This window comes from Telmatherina bonti, assembly GCF_933228915.1.
Source record: "Telmatherina bonti genome assembly, chromosome: 3".
Lineage (NCBI taxonomy): Eukaryota > Metazoa > Chordata > Actinopteri > Atheriniformes > Telmatherinidae > Telmatherina > Telmatherina bonti.
In genome coordinates, this window is record NC_136621.1 from 22,137,855 (window position 1) to 22,156,230 (window position 18,376).

Here is an 18,376-nt window from a genome sequence, read left to right on the forward strand (position 1 = left end):
TAAACATTAAAAATATTATGTTAACTGCTAGCATAGTTGACCAATTATTGTCATACTCTAAAAACACCTTTTCCCCTTCTGAAAGAAAGAAGACACATTCATAAAAGTCTTACAAGAATTAGGTCTTCAAGTCAATTTATATAAGTGTATTCATGTAAATTATTTTACTTTAAAAAACATGAATATGATTGCCCTTATCATAACATGAATCAGACTAGTAACAAAGTGGTTTTACTGCAGAGATTACCACTTGTTTCTTTTATCTTGGTGCTTCCTGTTCGGAACGTCGTCCTCCAGACTATATAAAGCACTCAACTGCATGCAGAGGTCTTTTACTCGAGGTGCAACCCACTCAAGACAGTCAGGATGGTAAAGTATTCCTTTAATCTGGCATTTCTTCATTTTCCAGAAATTCTGTACATATGATTTTTAGTAATAGTTTAATACTAAACGTGATCTCATGAGGACTAATTTTCCTTATGTTTTTAACTGAAATCTCAACTATTTGATGCAAGACTTGAACATTAAAAACACTTTTTTTTTTTTTTTATATAGACAGCATTGTTTTCCTTATCAGAGTTAAAATTGGAACTGTGATTTAACATGTAAAGGCTTATATTTTGAAGACTGAAAATAAACTTTCTGAAAATGGAAACTTTTTTCGAGATTCACACGAAGCTCTTTGTCAGAAACAGAGATTCTCTGAATTTCCTAAAAAGCACTTTGATTGTGTTAACACTTAAAAATAATCTTTTGTATTTTTATTTATTCTTTTTTTTGTTTCTTTGTTTTTTTTGGACCTTTCAGGATTTGGTAGTAATGACATAATTTAGTAACACAAAATCCTCAACTGTTCTCATCTCTCCTGTGCTCATACTTATTTATTGACAAAAAAAAAAAAAAGTATGAGCAAATAATAACAGTTCTTTCTAGTCAGCAAATTGATTGCTAATGAACTTTTGTCAGCACAGAATAAAAAGAGGTTAGTACTTCTAAAATGCTAATATTTCCAGCTTTAACTTTGACAGCAGTCTTGAAGACAGAAAAAGTTCTGAAATGCACAGTTCTTAATTTTTTTTTTTACTAGCTCAGGTATCCAGATCAATAACGAATAACCTACCTTCAGTATTTTACAGCACACAGTTTGTGAAGTCAGTAATAAATAATCTAATGTGGGGCAGGTGGTGGGGGTGGTGGTTGTATAGTCTGAGGTAAGTGAGGGTGTGGGATAGATACGGGGCAAAGATGGTAAAGGTTGTGTTTGACTATCAGGTGACACCAAGCGTATAGATAGGAAGGACAGCTGTGAATGGGATTTATTGGTTTATTAAGGTAACAGATTAACAGAATTTGAGGCTCATGCTTGGTAACAATAGGTCAGTTCATGAAGTGCAAATATTTTAAATCAATCACTGGTGTTTTTTTCTTTCTCTGGAAGTACCTTCCATGTAGTTCTGCATTTCTATGTCATGCCTTTTTGTACCGTGGTCCCTGCGTAGCATCCACTCATCCACTGTAGCAGAAAGTTCCAGTTTGACTGCCTTTTTATATTTTTTACCACCTCTGTATGATGATCACATGTCAGTGAACCAATAGAGTATCTTCCTGTTTCAGTCATTTTACAGCCATCAGTACATTGTTTCATCCTGGTTGATCATCTACAGTTGAGATAAGAACAGCGCCTATCTTCACTCCTTTTATGACAAAGTCTGTATTCACATGTGGCTCACAAATGGCCCTTCTGAAATGAATTATTATCTAACAGGAATTCATATCTGTATACCTTGTCTCTGCCTTTTAATACTAAGAGATGAAAATGAGCTGCCACTTAGATGCCTGTATCTTTACAAACCTTGGCTCTTTTGCCAAGGAGAGAATGGACAGCACCTCTGGAAACTTTAAACACAACTTAATACATCAGTAATTTCCCATGTCTGTCTGTCGTGTTCCTTCACAGAAAATTCATGACTTGGCATTTAAGGAGGGGCAGGAGATGAAAATCTGCATCAAGCCCAATGATGACTGTAGTTAGTAAGTCCACCTCAGTCTAAAGATCAACATGGACTAGCATGCAGTTAAACTTGTTACTGTTTCATTCATCTCTTCCTTTTTCTTTCTTCCATCTTCTCTTCCTGCTCCTGCTGCAGCTTTACCGTCGACATTGGCCACGATTCTGATAACATCGCGTTGCACTTCACTCCTCGCTTTGACCACTTAGGAGACAGCAACACCATCGTTTGCAACTCCTTGTCCGGGGGAAGCTGGGGTGACGAGGAGCGTGAGGGGAATTTTCCCTTCTCCCGCGGGCAGGAATGCAAGGTGTGTTGGAGGGGTGTAAGGGTATCAGCAATCTCACAACCATGCAGTCTGACTTTCAGTCATCAGAACTCATTTACATACATAATTCCTTCTGTAAGCAATATTTTACATCATGTATTTGGATCTACATAATGATCACAAATTCTCCTGCAACAAGGAACCACAAGGAAGTTACAAATGCTCGTGCTACAGTGCAAAACTACAATCCTAATATCAACATAGTGTGGCATTTTCCTAGTAAAGGAAATTAAAGCTCAAGAAATCATATAACCTTAATATGTTAACATCCTGGAAAACAAATAGCTCAATAATAATCATGACAACGAAACATTTTTGTAGATTCTTTGCAGTCGATGTCACCGTTATTTGAAGATGTCTAATAGACAAAAAGCAAACAGACTTGTTTTGCTTCTTGAAGACACATCCCCTCATACAGAAGGTTTTAAATGTCTTGGACATCCCAAACAAAGTAAGAACCAAAGTTCACAAGACAAAAACAAACAAAACAAAACAAAAACTTTCATAAAGTTTAACTTTAATTTAGGAAAAGTTATTTGATTTGGGAATGATTAAAACTGCCACATATCTGATGCCAAATGGCAAAAACAGATGCTGCATATAAATGTTTTAGCCTTGTTCTGCTGATTGGCTCAGAAGTGTTTTTTCTTTTCTTTTTTAATGTGATGGCAGGTTACTTATAGCCCCGCTTACTATATTTGAAAAACCATCCTTTTGTAAAAGAGTATATTTACCATAACCACTTGGATCACTTCATAATACCTTTCCCTATTCAGACATTATTAGTGGACTATATCACGCTGGAACATGATAAATTCCACTGATAAGCATGATGAGAATATGGGATTATAAAACTTAACTGCACCTGACAGAGATAAAATCCCAGCCGGGTGTCTCTGGGATATTTCTTAGAGGAACAGCAAGAAACTAACCATTTCTGCCCCCTTCTTCTCCTGTGTCTTTTAGTTTTACATCAACTTCAACAATGAGCAGTTTTACATCAAACTTCCTGATGGAAGGATGATGAACTTCCCCAACCGTCTGGGAGAGTTCAGGTACAATTACTTCAACGTCTGTGGTGATGCAGAGTTCAAAGGAGTAAAGATGGCGTAGAGGCTGGCCTAATCTGCAACCCTGAGCTGAAACCTGTCCACTTTGTGCTTACTGCTGAAATGTTTCTGTTTGACATTACTGAGTCCAGGCCTGATTGTTCATATTTTATCATAGTGAAAATCAGAAGTTTAAATGTGAACTGTGTGCTGATGCTGTAATAAGAATAAACAGCCTGAAGATGGAGCCAGACTTCTTCTCTCACTGTGCAAGTTTATAAGCGCTGTTCTGTCTTTTTGTCTCAGAGACAAGTCATCACATTAACTGAAATACATGTCAATTCTAAAGATGGGAGCATACCCTGGCCACATTATAAAAGCCTGATAAGAGGGTTTAAATAGGAACTGAGCTGTTTATTAAGCATTAAGATCTGCGATCATGGTCTAAATGTAGAACCTTAAGCAGAGAGCAGATACCTGAGGATGGAAGAGGTTGATGTGAAAACACATATAATATTCGGCAGATGTGAGATGAAGGAGGGTTTTTGAGACAATTTGCAGGAGGACTCAAAAGACTCGTGTAGCGAGGCTGAGGAATGTAGCATGATGCAACCACATTCTCTGCAAGGAGAGAAATATTCTTTATGAGTTTGTGTAAATGTGCGTGTGCATGCATGATTAGTAGAGAAAACCCGTGTCAATCCTTTTAATTTCATTGTCCACACTCTTTTTTTCAGAGCGTTTTTCGATGTATTTGTGGTGTCTGGTGACTTGATGAAACATTCTTGTTTTCTATTTTTGCTCTCTTAATTGGCCTAAAAGAAAATCAGAAACAGGTCACGGTGACGTGAGCATCAGAAGAACACCAAATATGCTCTGTGTTGTGTGTTGCTTTCCCTTCACACTCGGAGGAGCCTCAGTTAGACTTTGCTAAAATTTTTATTTGTTGATTAATTTGATTTCTTCTTACTTGCTAAGTTTTGGTCCCAAATCACAAATGTTTTACAAACATTCATCATGAACAAAATTACCACAAATAAACACATTATGTGGGATTTTTAAGGATTTAACTGCTGTCAGGAACTAACCAGGAATATGTCCCTCAATTCCGAGTTAAACCTGCTTCAGATTTCTTCATTTAATTTTACACCACTTTGAAATTTCCGCTCGTCTGACCAGGAGAATGAAATGCACACATTCCAGGTGGCACAAATGAGCGATAAAAAGATTTCCAGAACTTCCTTAAAATTCAATCAGCTATGAAAATATGTAAAGCCATTGAAAACCACTGTAAACACAGAACTGATTTTTTTTTATTTTTTATAAAGAGTGTTTCATTACTAAACCAAGCAAGCTGGTTTTGATAGTTTTCAACATAGTGCAGTAAGATAATAATGTTTAGCAAAGACAAGTGAATATGTAAATCTTCTGTCAGAGGGGATGAAGCTATTTTCAAAACTCAACATATCTGGACCACAAAGGTTCAATTGAAATTCTTGTGTTGGAATAAATGAGAAGGAAAACACAGGTAAAAGAAAAAATCCAAATCCACCACCACAGCCTCAAATCTTTATGCATCAGAGGTAGATTCAGGCTGGTTAATGATACATGTCTGTTCTGCAGATTGCAGACTGATAATCCCAAAGTTTCTGATAAAAATATGCTAAGATGCATCTTTGAATTATTATCATTAAAATGTCTCTTTTCCAAGTTTATTATAAATCAGTGAATTAGTCTTGGATTAGATAAAAAAATGTGAAACAAGTTGAGTCTTTTTAATGAAAAGATTGAAATTGAGTCAGTGTGACTCAGTCTTTATTTAAAAAAAAAAAAAAAAAAAACTAAAGAATTTGCATAAATCTGACTGACTAAAGACATATAAAATAAACTAGGGGATATAAAGAAATTCAGTGACGTGAACTGATGGGTTTTTATCATAAAGGGGTTTGGTTGGACAAGAAGAATATATTTTTTTTGTAAATTTAAGTAGTTCAAGATTACTGTGTACTAGGAGAGCTATAGTTTTAGACTCAGGTCTCATCCCTTCCCACGTCAAGTTTAGGTTGTAAAGTAAAGTTCTTCATGTCCTCTGATGAGTTGAACCTTTAAAGCACAGACTGGACCAAGTTCCACTATGAAAATGTCAGAATATCTTAAACCTCAATACATTCTCTTAACCACCAGAGGACAATTCCAGCTGCTGGAAAAAGAAAATATGATAATAGGGAATTTTCAGATTTTTCTACAATGAAAGAAAAAAAGGAACAAAAATTATTCTGTTAACATGATGTCTGGTGTGTGTCTTTAGTTTTTAGTCATAAATAAACCCCTCCTTTCTGATACAAAGCTGCAACGTGATCAGCTACAAAACCTAAAACACAAAACACATAAACCACCGAACCATTTCTGGCTTTTATATACAGCTTTGCAACTGAGATATTAAAATGGTGTTTGTTAGTTTGGTTTGTCAGCTCAACTAACTCTCATAGATTTGTTGAACAAACTTTTTTTCGTTCAATCGCTGAAGATATTTACTTTTTTAAAGCATACAAAAATAATACTAATAAAAACAATAATAACTTGGAATTATTAGTGAAAAAAGTTAATCTAATCTACATTTTTGAGCCAAAAGATTAAAGTTTACCCAGCCATAAAGTCACTGTACTGAAGAGGAGAAAATGTCTCTCCAGTTGATGAGGCAGATACTTCTTACTGCGGGGAGTACATGTTCATTCACTACAGGTCTTGCATTGGGGTTGTCACAGCTGAACCAGGATCCACCCTGCTTGACCCTGTCGACTGACCTTTCTGGGCCAAGTAATCTTTATAGTTTCGGGTCAGCAGAGTGTACAGGAATGGATTGATGCAACTGTTCCCATAAGTCAGACATGTGACAAAAAAATTGATGTAATTATGAGCAGCTGGAGACAAAGTTTTGAGGGAGTCTGGAGAGAACAGTCTGGCAAGCTGCCATCCCCAAAAAGGTAAGAAACAAGCCCAATAAGCAACCACGATGCTTAAGATCATGGAAACAACCTTTTGTTTGAGTCCTCTCCTCCGAGCCGAGCGGCTGCTGCCTCCTAAACTAGCCTGCACTGTCCAGTAGCGCCTGGCTAGTCCAGCATACAATCCGACGATTATCAATCCAGGGATTAAAACGCTTGTGAAAAACAGGACTGTGATATAAGCCTTGAAGGCCTCAGGCGTCCACGTAGGGAAGCAGATTCTCTTAACCAACCCGGCTGCTGTGGGTTTGCCCTCCCTGAGCCGGATCATCACCATCATGGGAAGTGTCAGAATGAAAGCTAACATCCAAATGATCCCCGCTGCAAGCCGTCTGTTGCGGGACGACGACCTGTGTGCACTGAAGGGCTTGGCCACGGCACGGTAACGTTCCATGCTCATGGCAACCAAAATGAAGACGCTGGCGTGCATGGTGAGAAGGTCAAGACTCAACAGGATGCGGCAGCCGGCCTCACCAAACAGCCAGTCGTGGGCAAAGTAGGTGCAGACCACAAAGGGGATGGTGGAAAGATACAGCAGATCAGCCAGAGCCAGGTTAATGATGTAGACGTACATAGAACCTGTCCGGCACAGAGCGGCTGAGCGTGTGATGATAAGTGTGTATGTGTTTCCTGCCACTCCCATGGCGCACATGACCATCAACGTGGTACCGAGCAGGGAAGTCACCCACAGGCCACCGCTGCTTCCAGCGCCACTACCAGCTCCTTGGGAAGGTCCATCTTCAGCCCCTGGGCTCAGTCCAAGTCCCAGCTGGGGGGTGATGGTAGCATTAGGGGTGCAGTTCATTGCAGTTCTGCAGATGAAAGATCAGAGGTCAAACTCTGACCCTAAGGAGCTGCTTTTACGCACTTCACACTCTGACAGTTGGCTCCCAAAAAACGTAAAAAGGTTTCAGGTCCGTGGAAACATTTCACACGGTGAAGTGAAGTGGTAGCGGAATGTAAAGGGAGGCAAAGACACATTTCTGAGGAGGCTCCAGAATAATTCAAAGAGAAAGCAAAAAAAAAAAAAAAAAAAAAAAGTCAGTTTGATTTGTTAGTCTGGTTTAAACTTTATCCAAGAGAAAAGAGGAAAAAAAAACAGCTGCATTCATTCATACAGATGTACGAATAACATAACATAATATGTAGTTTGTAGAGAGCATTAAATGCTTTCCAAACACATGATACCACACACACAACAGAAGAGATGTTCTCAGTTACATACTGAAACCTGTCTGCAGCTGACATGAGTCACTGGGGAGCAGTAGAGAGGTGATATGCCTTCCGCATGGACAAACCGCACATGAAGTCCCAGATAAAAAAAAATAAAAAAAAACTCCTGCAGGGCCAAGATGCGCTTGAGGGGACTTCAGTTGCAGACATCTCTAGAACGGTTTCCACAGCGAGGGGGGGAAATCCTTGTAGAGGTTTGAGTAAAAACACATTTAAACTGACTTAAATGTGTAAAGCAACTGTAACACATCCAGTCAACGTGTCGCTCATCTGTTCCTCTAGATTTCTGTTCTAATGCCATTCAAAGCATCAAGGTCCAGATCCTCTGTTTTCATAATACCCATGATAACTCCTCGCAGATCCTATCTGTGGCATCATTTGGTGGCAGATGAACCCTCAAGTTTCTCCTTGAATCTCGAATGCAGTTTTGATGGAGTGCTGCCGTCTTTGAAGTTTTCTTGGTTGCAGTCCTCTCCTCCCTTCTCACATCTGTCCTCCCTCTTTCTCACCAAGGTGAAAAACTGGCATGGGCCTATAGATCTATGCGGTATTCCTTTCGGGCCTCAACCGGCTGTCTCTGAGCACCAAGGTGTAGTTTTAGACACCATGAAACTGCTGGCAGAGGTAACTGTCTGCAACTACACAAACACATGTTGGGTAACTAAAAACATAACGCATGTCCTTGGGCAATGTGAGATTGCTGTGAAAAAAAAAAAAAGAAAGTAGGACAGATGCTATTTTACCAAATATTTAAATCATCTAATCTGACACATTTGTATTTTTTTTATTATATCCTCCATCCTCCAGCATGAGCGGTTTGGCAGTGGGTCAGTAATGTGGTGGGGTGTCATTTCTTTGGAGGGCCGTACAGTCCTCCATGTGCTCGCCAGAGGTAGCCTGACTGCCATTAGGTACCGAGATGAGATCTTCAGACCCCTTGTGAGACCATATGCTGGTGTGGTTGCCCTTGTGTTCCTCCCATAGACTGTATATAAAGAGATGGATGAAGCCTCCATGACGTCACCCATAGGTTTCTGAAGAGCTGAATTGAAGCCGTAAATGTTAGTATTTCCAAGTACAGACATAAACACTGTTTGTTCCTTTTGTGATAATATAGATGAAACACTGATACACCTCTTCTTTGACTGTGAGAAGACAAAAACATTTATCAATGGCTTAAATAATTACCTGTTCGACTCATCTTACTCCCTTACTGCAAAGGACTTTTTGTTTTACCATGAAAAACCCTGCTAATGAAGCAGCAGAACTCGTTAATTTTTTTACCCTGCAAGCTAAATTTTTTCTTCACAAACAAAAATGACAAGGAATTATCTCATCTTTCCTTACCTTTAAAACTGAAACTGACTTTCTCTTCACTTCTCTTAACCAGACAAAAAAAAATAATAAAAAGAACAACAATCTCTTATCTGCCCTCTACACAGTCTTACAAAGATAAATTTCTCTCTTCCATAATTTCAAATTCTATGTACCTGTTTTATTTTTTTATTTAATTTATTTATTATTTATTTATTTTAATCTTTTTTTTTATGCAATTCTATGTATCTTTTTTGTGTCATTTAGCTCACAAATGTTTGTACTCTGTTTAATGTCCCATATGCTGTTACCTTCTTTATTATACAGTTATATCAAGGTTTCTATTACTTCTGTAACCTGATATACAAAGATCTGAATTGTACTGTTGCTTCAATGATTCAATAAAAAAAATAAATAAAAAAAATTGAAGTTCGGTGGGCGGTTCCTAGCTTCGCCATCTTGGCAGCGTCACGTGTGAGGTTATTCCCGGAAGATCCAAATATTGGTGAAGAGGTGGCGCTGAGAGGGGGGTCTGTGACGGTGGGGCTGGATGATTGACACGCATCAAACTCCGAGCTGCCTGTAGCTAATAGCTAACGGAGCTAATCCAGAGCTAACGGGAGCTAGACCTTCTAACGGTTTTAGGTGGGCCAGAGTGTTCCAATTTTACTAAATGACACTGGGGCGGGCTAAAGCTTGAGTTCGCCGCCGTTATTTAGCTAAAGAATGCGGTTCTACGTTCTAATGATGGAAACTTTTAAATCTGCAAGTTAATATGTAAATTGAAATAATTTATTTCTTTAATGCAATTTTTCAGTAAGCCTTAGTTGTAACTGTTGACCAAGTTAAGTTACCTAAGAAAAAAATTATATTTAGCATTTTAATTATATCCAATGTGGAAAATAAAAAACTTCTCATCCGACTAGCAACAGCCTTTATAAATTATTCCCAACCTAGTCAATTCAGTAAAGTATGCACAGATTTTATCATTTACCTTGATGTCTGTGAAGGAGCCTGTCTCATTTATTTAAAGTTTTATTGATTTTAATAGCTCTTTCAGATGGCTGCCTGCCATTTCTCCACGGATTCCTAAACCGAAACATCCGTCACACGGACTAGAAACTGTAAGTACCCGTCTTGGCCAAATCAGATGGCATCTTCCAAATTTACCTGAATATGTTTTTATGTACTGTTGCTCCTGCAATTGACCTGCTGATGTAGAAAAGAAATATTTAAACTGATCCACCTGCTCAGCTGTCTTCACCTGAGTCATTCTTAATGCTACTTTTTTCTCCCCACAGACACCATTTGGATCATAGGGGACAGCTACGTCCGGCGTGGTGCCCAGAGAGCTGCAGAGACCGTTGGAGGCAACCTCGGCCTTCCTGGAGTGCGGGTGTCCTGGTTTGGCTGGAGTGGACTACGATGGACAAGTCTTCTCCCCTTTTTCTCCCAGTCCCCACAAGGAAGAACAGCTCCTGACGTCAGTCTTAGTCATCAGTTGTGGCGGCAAGACATGGGTGTGGTCAGCAGTGTGAAGCTGGTGAACATGATGGAGGAGGACCTGCACCAGCTTCACCTTCAGCATCCTCGAATGCCATCACCCAAAGATGTAAATGGAGGGCTGGTTTCAACCCTTCCAACTTTGACAAGGCCAGGAGGTTTGTCAACAGTGTTATGGCTGCATTTATTGTTCATGTAAATGGTGCCATTGTTGCACATCCTCACATTAAACATGACAGTCCAGGGCTATTATTTGTCAAAGTTCATTTCACAAATAGGGGGAAATGATTTATTTTTAACAACTATAGCTAATTTCCTTACAGAGCATCATCAAAAGCAGTGAAAGGTTCACAGTTGGGAGTGTCACTGCTTTTGAATTTGATCTTTAATCATTTTTTATAAAAGCAAGTATAAATCTAGCCCTGACTGTTATGGCTAATGTGTAGCTGATGTAAACTGTTTTACATCTTTAGCCATAACACTGTTGACAACTATGTTCTTCCTCCCCCTTTTTCTGTATTGGATCATTTCATAACAGCCTAGATAAGGAAACCTACAGACTGTAATGAGACTGGATTAAATCTAGTCTGCAATGCAATCTCCCCTCCTAAGCAAGCACAGGGTGGCCTGCGACAGGGGAAAGGCCACCCTGTACTTTCTTATCAACAGTCATGCTGTTGATAAGAAAGTAAGCAATAGGGATCTCCCAAGACTCAGGACTATTGCTTGTGTTGCTACAGCATTTTTCATCTCACCAGCACCAACATAGCCATGAATCTTGTGCCCATCAAACTCAGTTTGCTTATGAATGTACATTTCATCTAACATCAGAGACAAACAATTTTTTTCCTTCCTTCTTCTCAACAACATAACTTTTTAAGGCTATAAACGAAACAACAGTAAAACCAGGATCTGCAGAGACACTACTATACCATTTGCGAATGGTCTGAGGATGCGGCAAAGCCATATGAGATCTTTGTCTGACATAATCATAGGCCTTTGGAGAGTAGAAGTGCAGTGTAGTTGCGAATTGCTTCAAGTTTTCAGAAAAAGCTGAACTTTTCTTCGCTTTCATTTTCTGAAACACCTCTGGGAAAATCATCCAGACCATCATGAGAGAGGCACATTCAGTTAATATTAGAAGTTTCCTCTGAAGAACTTTTGTCACCGATCTCAACGAAGAAACTTTTGCTTTCCATCTCCTTGTCTTCTGGGATTTTAACCGAAACTTTTTGCATGCTACACATAACTTTTCCTCAACAGCAGTAGCTTTCCTTTTAAGTGTTCTTGGAGACTGTGACTGTGTAGTAATGGTCACTGAATGTTTTGAAGCTGTGATGGCATGGTGTAACACTGCTCATGTGCTGAGTCTGTCTGTTCTTGAAAACTGCTACTCAAACTACAATTAGCACACTCGTTTGCTGTCAGAGTAATATCATCATGTGTGACATTTAGAGCAAAAGGGGGCTCTTGAGGTCAACTTCAAATATAATGGTATTGTTCTGATCAGCAGCAAGGTTGATGGCACTGTTTCTGTTGTCTACATCTGCAACCTTCTCAGTACTGTTAATAACATAAATGGGACTGTCACTTAGCTTGTCATTGTCACATACCTGTACCTTTCCTCTTGACAGATGTTCTTTACCTGTAGAAAGAGAGAAAATAGTAGGCACAGCTGTGTCTTTCAAGCAAGTCCTTCCCTAAAGACAAAAAAATGATAAATAAATCACAAATACACACTCCTGCTCAAATGTTTGGGATCACTTTCCCATTTGACACAATCATAGTAAAAAAAAAAATATATATATAAATAATCACGAGGAAGATGCGGTTTACCCAGGTTTTTAAAAACAACTGCTTTCACAAATAAAATAATATTTAGGTGCTGTCAAACTTTTTTTCTTCCTGTTAACTTAATAACTTTGGTCACAGACATTTACAAATTGGTGTGGGGTAAAAAATTAGCAATGACAAACACAGTAATGTATGTGTGTTCATGTTGTTATATCTATTATGTATTATGTGTATCTATTATGGACAATACTTTAGATTAATCATTTCACGCCAATGCATGGAAAAAGTCTCTGTACCCTGGAGTCAGTGCTGAAGTGATGGCTCTCAAAGTGTTCACTGCACAGCCGAGACGACTAGTTAGGAGCCCAGGTTTGTCTTCTTATATTGGACATCCATTGGTCAAGCCTGTCTGGATCACCTAGAGGAAAACTTCACACAGAACGAAAAACATGTAGTGTTACGTGTTCAGATCATTTTACAGCTTCTCAAGGCAATACAGGCTTGTAGTAAAAGTGTTTACACTAAAGACTACAAAAAATGCATACCCAATAAAAACTTTAAACAAAAAATAAAATTAGTCATTTGGAAGAACTGGATAGCAAATGAACAGATTATATGACAACACAGCTGTAACTATCATGCTATACATCAGTGAAACAGGTGAACAAGACAACTAAAAACAACTGCCATAAATAATTGACAAACAGTTCAGTAATAACACAAATTTCTCTGGAGATGTGAAATTATGTAAGTAATCGTCTTTAAATAATATGGCATCTGCACAGCCCACACAACTAAACATTCAGTTGTGTTTATTGTAAGTCAATAAATGGGGAACATGGTTTCCATCAAACATTTTGGATACACAAAGAAAAACTTAAGAGTACCCTAGATTTTCCAGTTTTACTCTCAGGAGCTCATTACATATTGATATTTCCGGCTATTAACTTATTGTGAATATAGTGAAGGAAAATAAAAGACTTAGAAATGCTAACCACTATGTCATGGGTTTCCAATATAATTCACTGTAAGAAAATGAAAACCTAAGACTAATAATAAATAATACATTTTTATAATAATACACAATGCACTTTTAATTTGAAACCACACATTCAAAGTACTACAATGAGCAGGATTAAAAACGGCATTAAATAGAAAAAAATAAATAGACAATAACAAGCAGAAACAGCAACAAAAAATAAAGAAATTTTGCTATGAAACGAAGTAGGTGGCTACTGGGTATAGACATCATATATACTTGATGTCTATGGTTACTGGGGCGGTAAGCTAGCTACCTACCAAGCTAATTAGGTTTAGCTAGTGCAGAAGAAACAGCGGTGATTTCAATATATAAATATGATTTCACTCACCGAAAAAACTGGACCAAACACTTCTTAGATGGACTGTTGGTGCAATTAGCGGCAGAGCAAGACATATTTTCCTAAATATATATTTTAAGTGAACACGCAGATGCAACCGTCGGGTCAAGTTCAGTCAAATGGCCGAAGTGGTTTAACGTGAGGTCGAGGCTGAGGTCTTCCCGTTAGCCAAAAGGTAGCAAGCCACTAGCCACCAGCGCTAACGCTGACGGCTCTTCTGACACATGTCAATCAAAAGGACACGCCCATAATTATGCCAAATTTCAAGATCCAATTACTTTTAAACGGAGGAGTTAGAAAAAAAAATTGTGCTGTGAAGTTAGCCTTTTTCACAGGTTTGCTTTGGACACGGAAGTGACGTTTTTGGCTATGATGACGTAGCCACTAGCCATCCTCATGGGAATTGCTCTGTTTTGCAGCCAGCCCCTAGCAGATGAGGGGGGGAACTGCAATTTTTTGCACTTCCGCATAGGCTTCACTTCACCGCCGGAGGTTGCCGCTTGGTTCCTCCTAATGCAAGACAATGCTAGACCTCATGTGGCTGGAGTGTATCAGCAGTTCCTGCAATATGAAGGCATTGATGTTATGGACTGGCCCGCCCGTTCCCCAGACCTGAATCCAATTGAGCACATCTGAGCACATCTGGGACATCATGTCTCGCTCCATCCACCAACACCAATCCAAGTTGAACCACAGACTTTCCAGGAGTTGGCGGATGCTTTAGTCCAGGACTGGGAGGAGATCCCTCAGGAGAACATCCGCTGCCTCATCAGGAGCATGCCCAGGCGTTGTAGAGAGGTCATACAGGCACGTGGAGGCCACACACACTACTGAGCCTCATTTTGACTTATTGAAAGGACATTACATCAAAGTTGGATCAGCCTGTAGTGTTTTTTCCACTTTCGTTTTGAGTATAACTCCAAATCCAGACTTCCATGGGTTGATACATTTGATTTTCATTGATACTTTTTGTGTGATTTTGTTGTCCGCACATTCAACTGTGGAAAGAACAAAGTATAAAAAATATTTCATTTATTTAGATCTACAACGTGTTTTTTGTAGCGTTCCCTTTATTTTTTTTGAGAAGTCTATGATCAGATCAACTACAACATTTTTTAGTTATTTATTATAGTTATTTATGCTAGTTAATACACCTGTTATACAGACAACCCTTAACACTTAAAAAAAAAAAAAAAAAAAATCATTATTCCCGGTTATCAGTAATTTCATATTCAAAGCCACCCATCCTCAAACAGTGAAATACTTTTTACTGAAACAGATAACATGAACACAGAACATTCCAGTGGACTGAAAGGAAGTTCAAGAAAACTCAATACCTACATGTAGAATTAAAATGTCAGTTAGTTGCTGCTTGATACTGATAAAAATGTGGAAAAAATAAATTAGTGTTACATATGAGTGAGTTTACCCAAAGCTTGTGCCACATGGAGGTGCTGTTGCACCACACACGGACAGCTTTTGCATCTTAAATGGCTTTTGCAGTTTTACAAGTGATCAAATAACTAATAATACATACATTAAAGTTTTCTGATGAGATACAAATACATAATATACTTGATAAAAACTATATTTTTGTATAATCTTTGCATGATATTTCGCTTAATGGAGACACTATCATAACATTACAGCTGAAAACAAGATGACATGTTATAAATGTTATATAAAGTGATTAATATTGATTTTATTTAAAACATTACACTTTGCTCAAAATGTTTAGTATCTTATTGAAAATTTGTCATTTTCACAACAGAAATGTAGAAAAGCTTCTGGTTCTCAGTCATCCGCTTCAATTTTCAGTAAGACCTTGAAACCAAAGTGGACAGCTAAGTTTAATTTGATTGTCACAACTTCTACACTTGAACTAGTGCTTCTTACTAATCTCACATCAATCTGTCTTCCAAAAACATGCATATGCAACTACCTTCACCGAATTAATAGATCTGATAAATACACAACATTTAGAGAAACATAACTGTAATATGGCACTTTTCACCTACAAAACAGCTCCAGCTATAAAAATAAATCTGAATATGATGGCACATTTTATTGGTCCAAGAATGTTTTTAAAGCTGTGAATGGTTTAGTCATGAGAAGGAGTCGAGAAGATTAATATGACAAATAAAAATCAACTAAGGGGAGCAGAGTGTTGCCCTAGCATCTAAGAAAGACACTTTCAAAGAAAAAAAAGAAATTTGGTCAAGACACATGAGTAATCATTTTGATGAAACTAAAATCTCCTCTCGATATAAAACCAAAACCGTGGAAACCGTGATATTTAAGTATCAGTGACTTTTTTTTACAATATGGTCCCATTGTTTTAATTCTGAACATGATGACTTTTTGAGGCTCCAGTGTGACCGTAGCAGTGATGAAGGTGAGCTTCCAAGTCAGCTGATGTTCACCCCATGTCAGATTGATGGTGGCTGAGAGGTGAGGAAGAGGTCCTACAAGCATCTGATCCATCAGTGTCTGTGCTTGAACATGGCTTCCACTAGAGCAAAAATGAAAAGTTAGATTTTTTTCACCAAACTGTGCTTAAAAGTTGAAATATAACGAGTTTGTGTATTTTGACATGGTTTATGCCAACAAAACTACATATACTCCAGTAAGGTTTGTCTTCCTGTATGTGCTCCTGATGATCCTCTGCTTTATTTCCTTATAGAAGCCATAGGACCGGGTCAGCAACTAAAACTGGCCTCTTGCCAAATTATTTCTGTCAAACTGAATGGCAGGTCTAAATGACATCTTCATAAGGCAAAATTTGATTAATCCTCAAAAACAAAACTTTTTCATATCTTTGCTATCACAGCTTGTATAGGAATGTAATTTAATAAAGTAATGTATTGAAAGTCTATTGAATTTGCTACAGATCGTTATAACCATGTATCTGCTTTGTCTCCACACTGTGGGTGCATTAGGAATCAGACCTGTGGATAATAAGGCTGCTGTTTTTAATCACCTAGTCACACTTGAATAAATATAAATGAATTTGTTGGAAAGTTCCAATAGTTTTCTAAATGTTAAGATGGCAATAAAAGTTTCCACAGTGCCCCCATGGAGCATGGTAGCTGTTTGGGTTTGTCTTTAAGCAATCCATCATAGGCAATACATAACAACAAATAATTAATAATTTTAAAGCTCATAACTCTTACTTGTGAATTCCTGAGGGGACATCTGAGCACTCATGACATCTTGAAAGTGTTTCAGCCAGTCCTGTTGGTCAATCTCTGTCTCACAAGTAAACAGGAATGAGCGCTCAGGTGTTACTATAGTGATACCATATTGCCAAACGCCATTGCAGTGGGTGCCTTCAGGTAAGCCAGGAAAGACACTGTAACCATGGTCCATGTTACCCAAGAAAACTTCCCCTTTGGCAAAAGCATCCTTCAAAGACAGAAAGCAAAATGAAGGGAATTAGCTGTAAATAGCAGACCATTGTCTTCCCATCTGTATCATAGCAATATATTTCAAAAAGTAATGTGCAGGTTTTTCTGAAATTTTCAGGTAATCTCCAAAATGGAATAAGTGATTAGAACTCACAGGTGATCTGTTTTATTTCCTGAATTCAGGGAAATAGTTGACCATTTATTTTTAGATTTTTTGTGACTGAAATGTATAAAACATTTATCAATTTATAAACATATGGTCGTTTTTACGAAAATGCCAAAAATACCATGAAATGACGGCTTATAGTAGCAATAACAAACATCTGTTGATGGTTTTTGTGAAGTTCCTAATGTTTCCTGTTAGCAGCTCCTTCACAATGTGATGGCGGAGACCGATATGGGGCATTTATTCAGTCCTGCTGTCACTTGCTTCACTTCACATCTTTTCTTGCCTTGACACTGAGGGTATCAATAGAACCCTTAACTGATCATTTTTCCAAAGATATGTGGAAAATATTCTAAGCTATGAGAACAAGTTGAACAATTCAAAACATATGCTGGAATGATGCAGGGTTTGTTTTCACTGGCAGGTTGTTCATGGTCATGTGACTGCAGGTTTGTAACGCTGCCAGTGGGGAGATAAGGATCCGTTTACCATGAAAGCTTCTAACTCAAAAACTAATGCCTTACAATCTCTGGAAACAAATAAAAAAATTACAATGACTTGGCAGAGGCCAGCGCTCTCTGAGTAATTTTAGTTTCTTCATGCAATAAAACACTTAACAACTTTCCAAATAACTTTTTGGCTTTATTGTCTTTTGTCATATTTGCAGTGTAACCCAATCATTAGGAATATGTTGGAGTATCACAACAGACCTCAAAATATCAACTTTTTTTACTGTTTTCTTTTATGTTGTGTTATAGATTTAGCTTTTAGAACATTGACAAACAGCATAATAACTGATGAAAGATGGACAAAGAATTAACAGATTTTCACAAATTTATAAAGGAACGAAATCAAAGTTTTTCTATTGGACAAGAGTTTGCTGTTGACAGCACTTCCAGATCTATAAACAGCTGTGCTCAGGTCAGAAGGAACTTTAAATGATTTTTCCTTTGCATTCATAATGGTTAAAACTAAGTTTTATTCACATTTGACCATGAATGTAATATTTGCCAACCCCAACTTTGCCCTACTTTTTAACTTGCTTAACTTGGACCTAGTTTAACCAGTAAATGGGATAAGTATGAGTTTGTATTCACAGTGTACATTGTGGAAATTACTATTTAAGTCTCCAATTGTCTTTAATCATCATCACTTTTTAAAAAAAAAACTCATTTCACTACAGTGAACA

General features: G+C 37.9%; 3 protein-coding genes across 3 annotated transcripts in view; 1 reads left to right on the top strand and 2 right to left on the bottom strand.

The window, feature by feature from the left end:
- Window positions 1-1,245: 1,245 nt before the first annotated feature.
- Window positions 1,246-3,450, top strand: lgals2b (lectin, galactoside-binding, soluble, 2b; the record flags this gene model as incomplete). Its single annotated transcript, XM_079263074.1, has 4 exons — window positions 1,246-1,272; window positions 1,958-2,031; window positions 2,148-2,319; window positions 3,304-3,450. 4 exons carry the CDS (start codon window positions 1,246-1,248, stop codon window positions 3,448-3,450), a joined length of 420 nt encoding a protein of 139 aa, XP_079119200.1.
- A 2,672-nt stretch (window positions 3,451-6,122) lies between these two features.
- Window positions 6,123-7,196, bottom strand: uts2r4 (urotensin-2 receptor 4; the record flags this gene model as incomplete). The annotated part of the gene is made up of 1 exon (XM_079238345.1): window positions 6,123-7,196. The coding sequence occupies one exon, from the start codon at window positions 7,194-7,196 to the stop codon at window positions 6,123-6,125; it is 1,074 nt and encodes a 357-aa protein (XP_079094471.1).
- Window positions 7,197-16,097: 8,901 nt separating this feature from the next.
- Window positions 16,098-18,376, bottom strand: part of LOC306774336 (arf-GAP with dual PH domain-containing protein 1) — a gene marked incomplete at both ends in the record, with an annotated part of 22,621 nt that continues 20,342 nt past the window's right edge. The window contains 2 exons of the mRNA XM_079264350.1: window positions 16,098-16,126; window positions 16,788-17,019. Of these exons, the coding sequence (XP_079120476.1) occupies window positions 16,098-16,126; window positions 16,788-17,019 (261 nt within the window). The remainder of the gene's footprint in view (window positions 16,127-16,787; window positions 17,020-18,376) is intronic.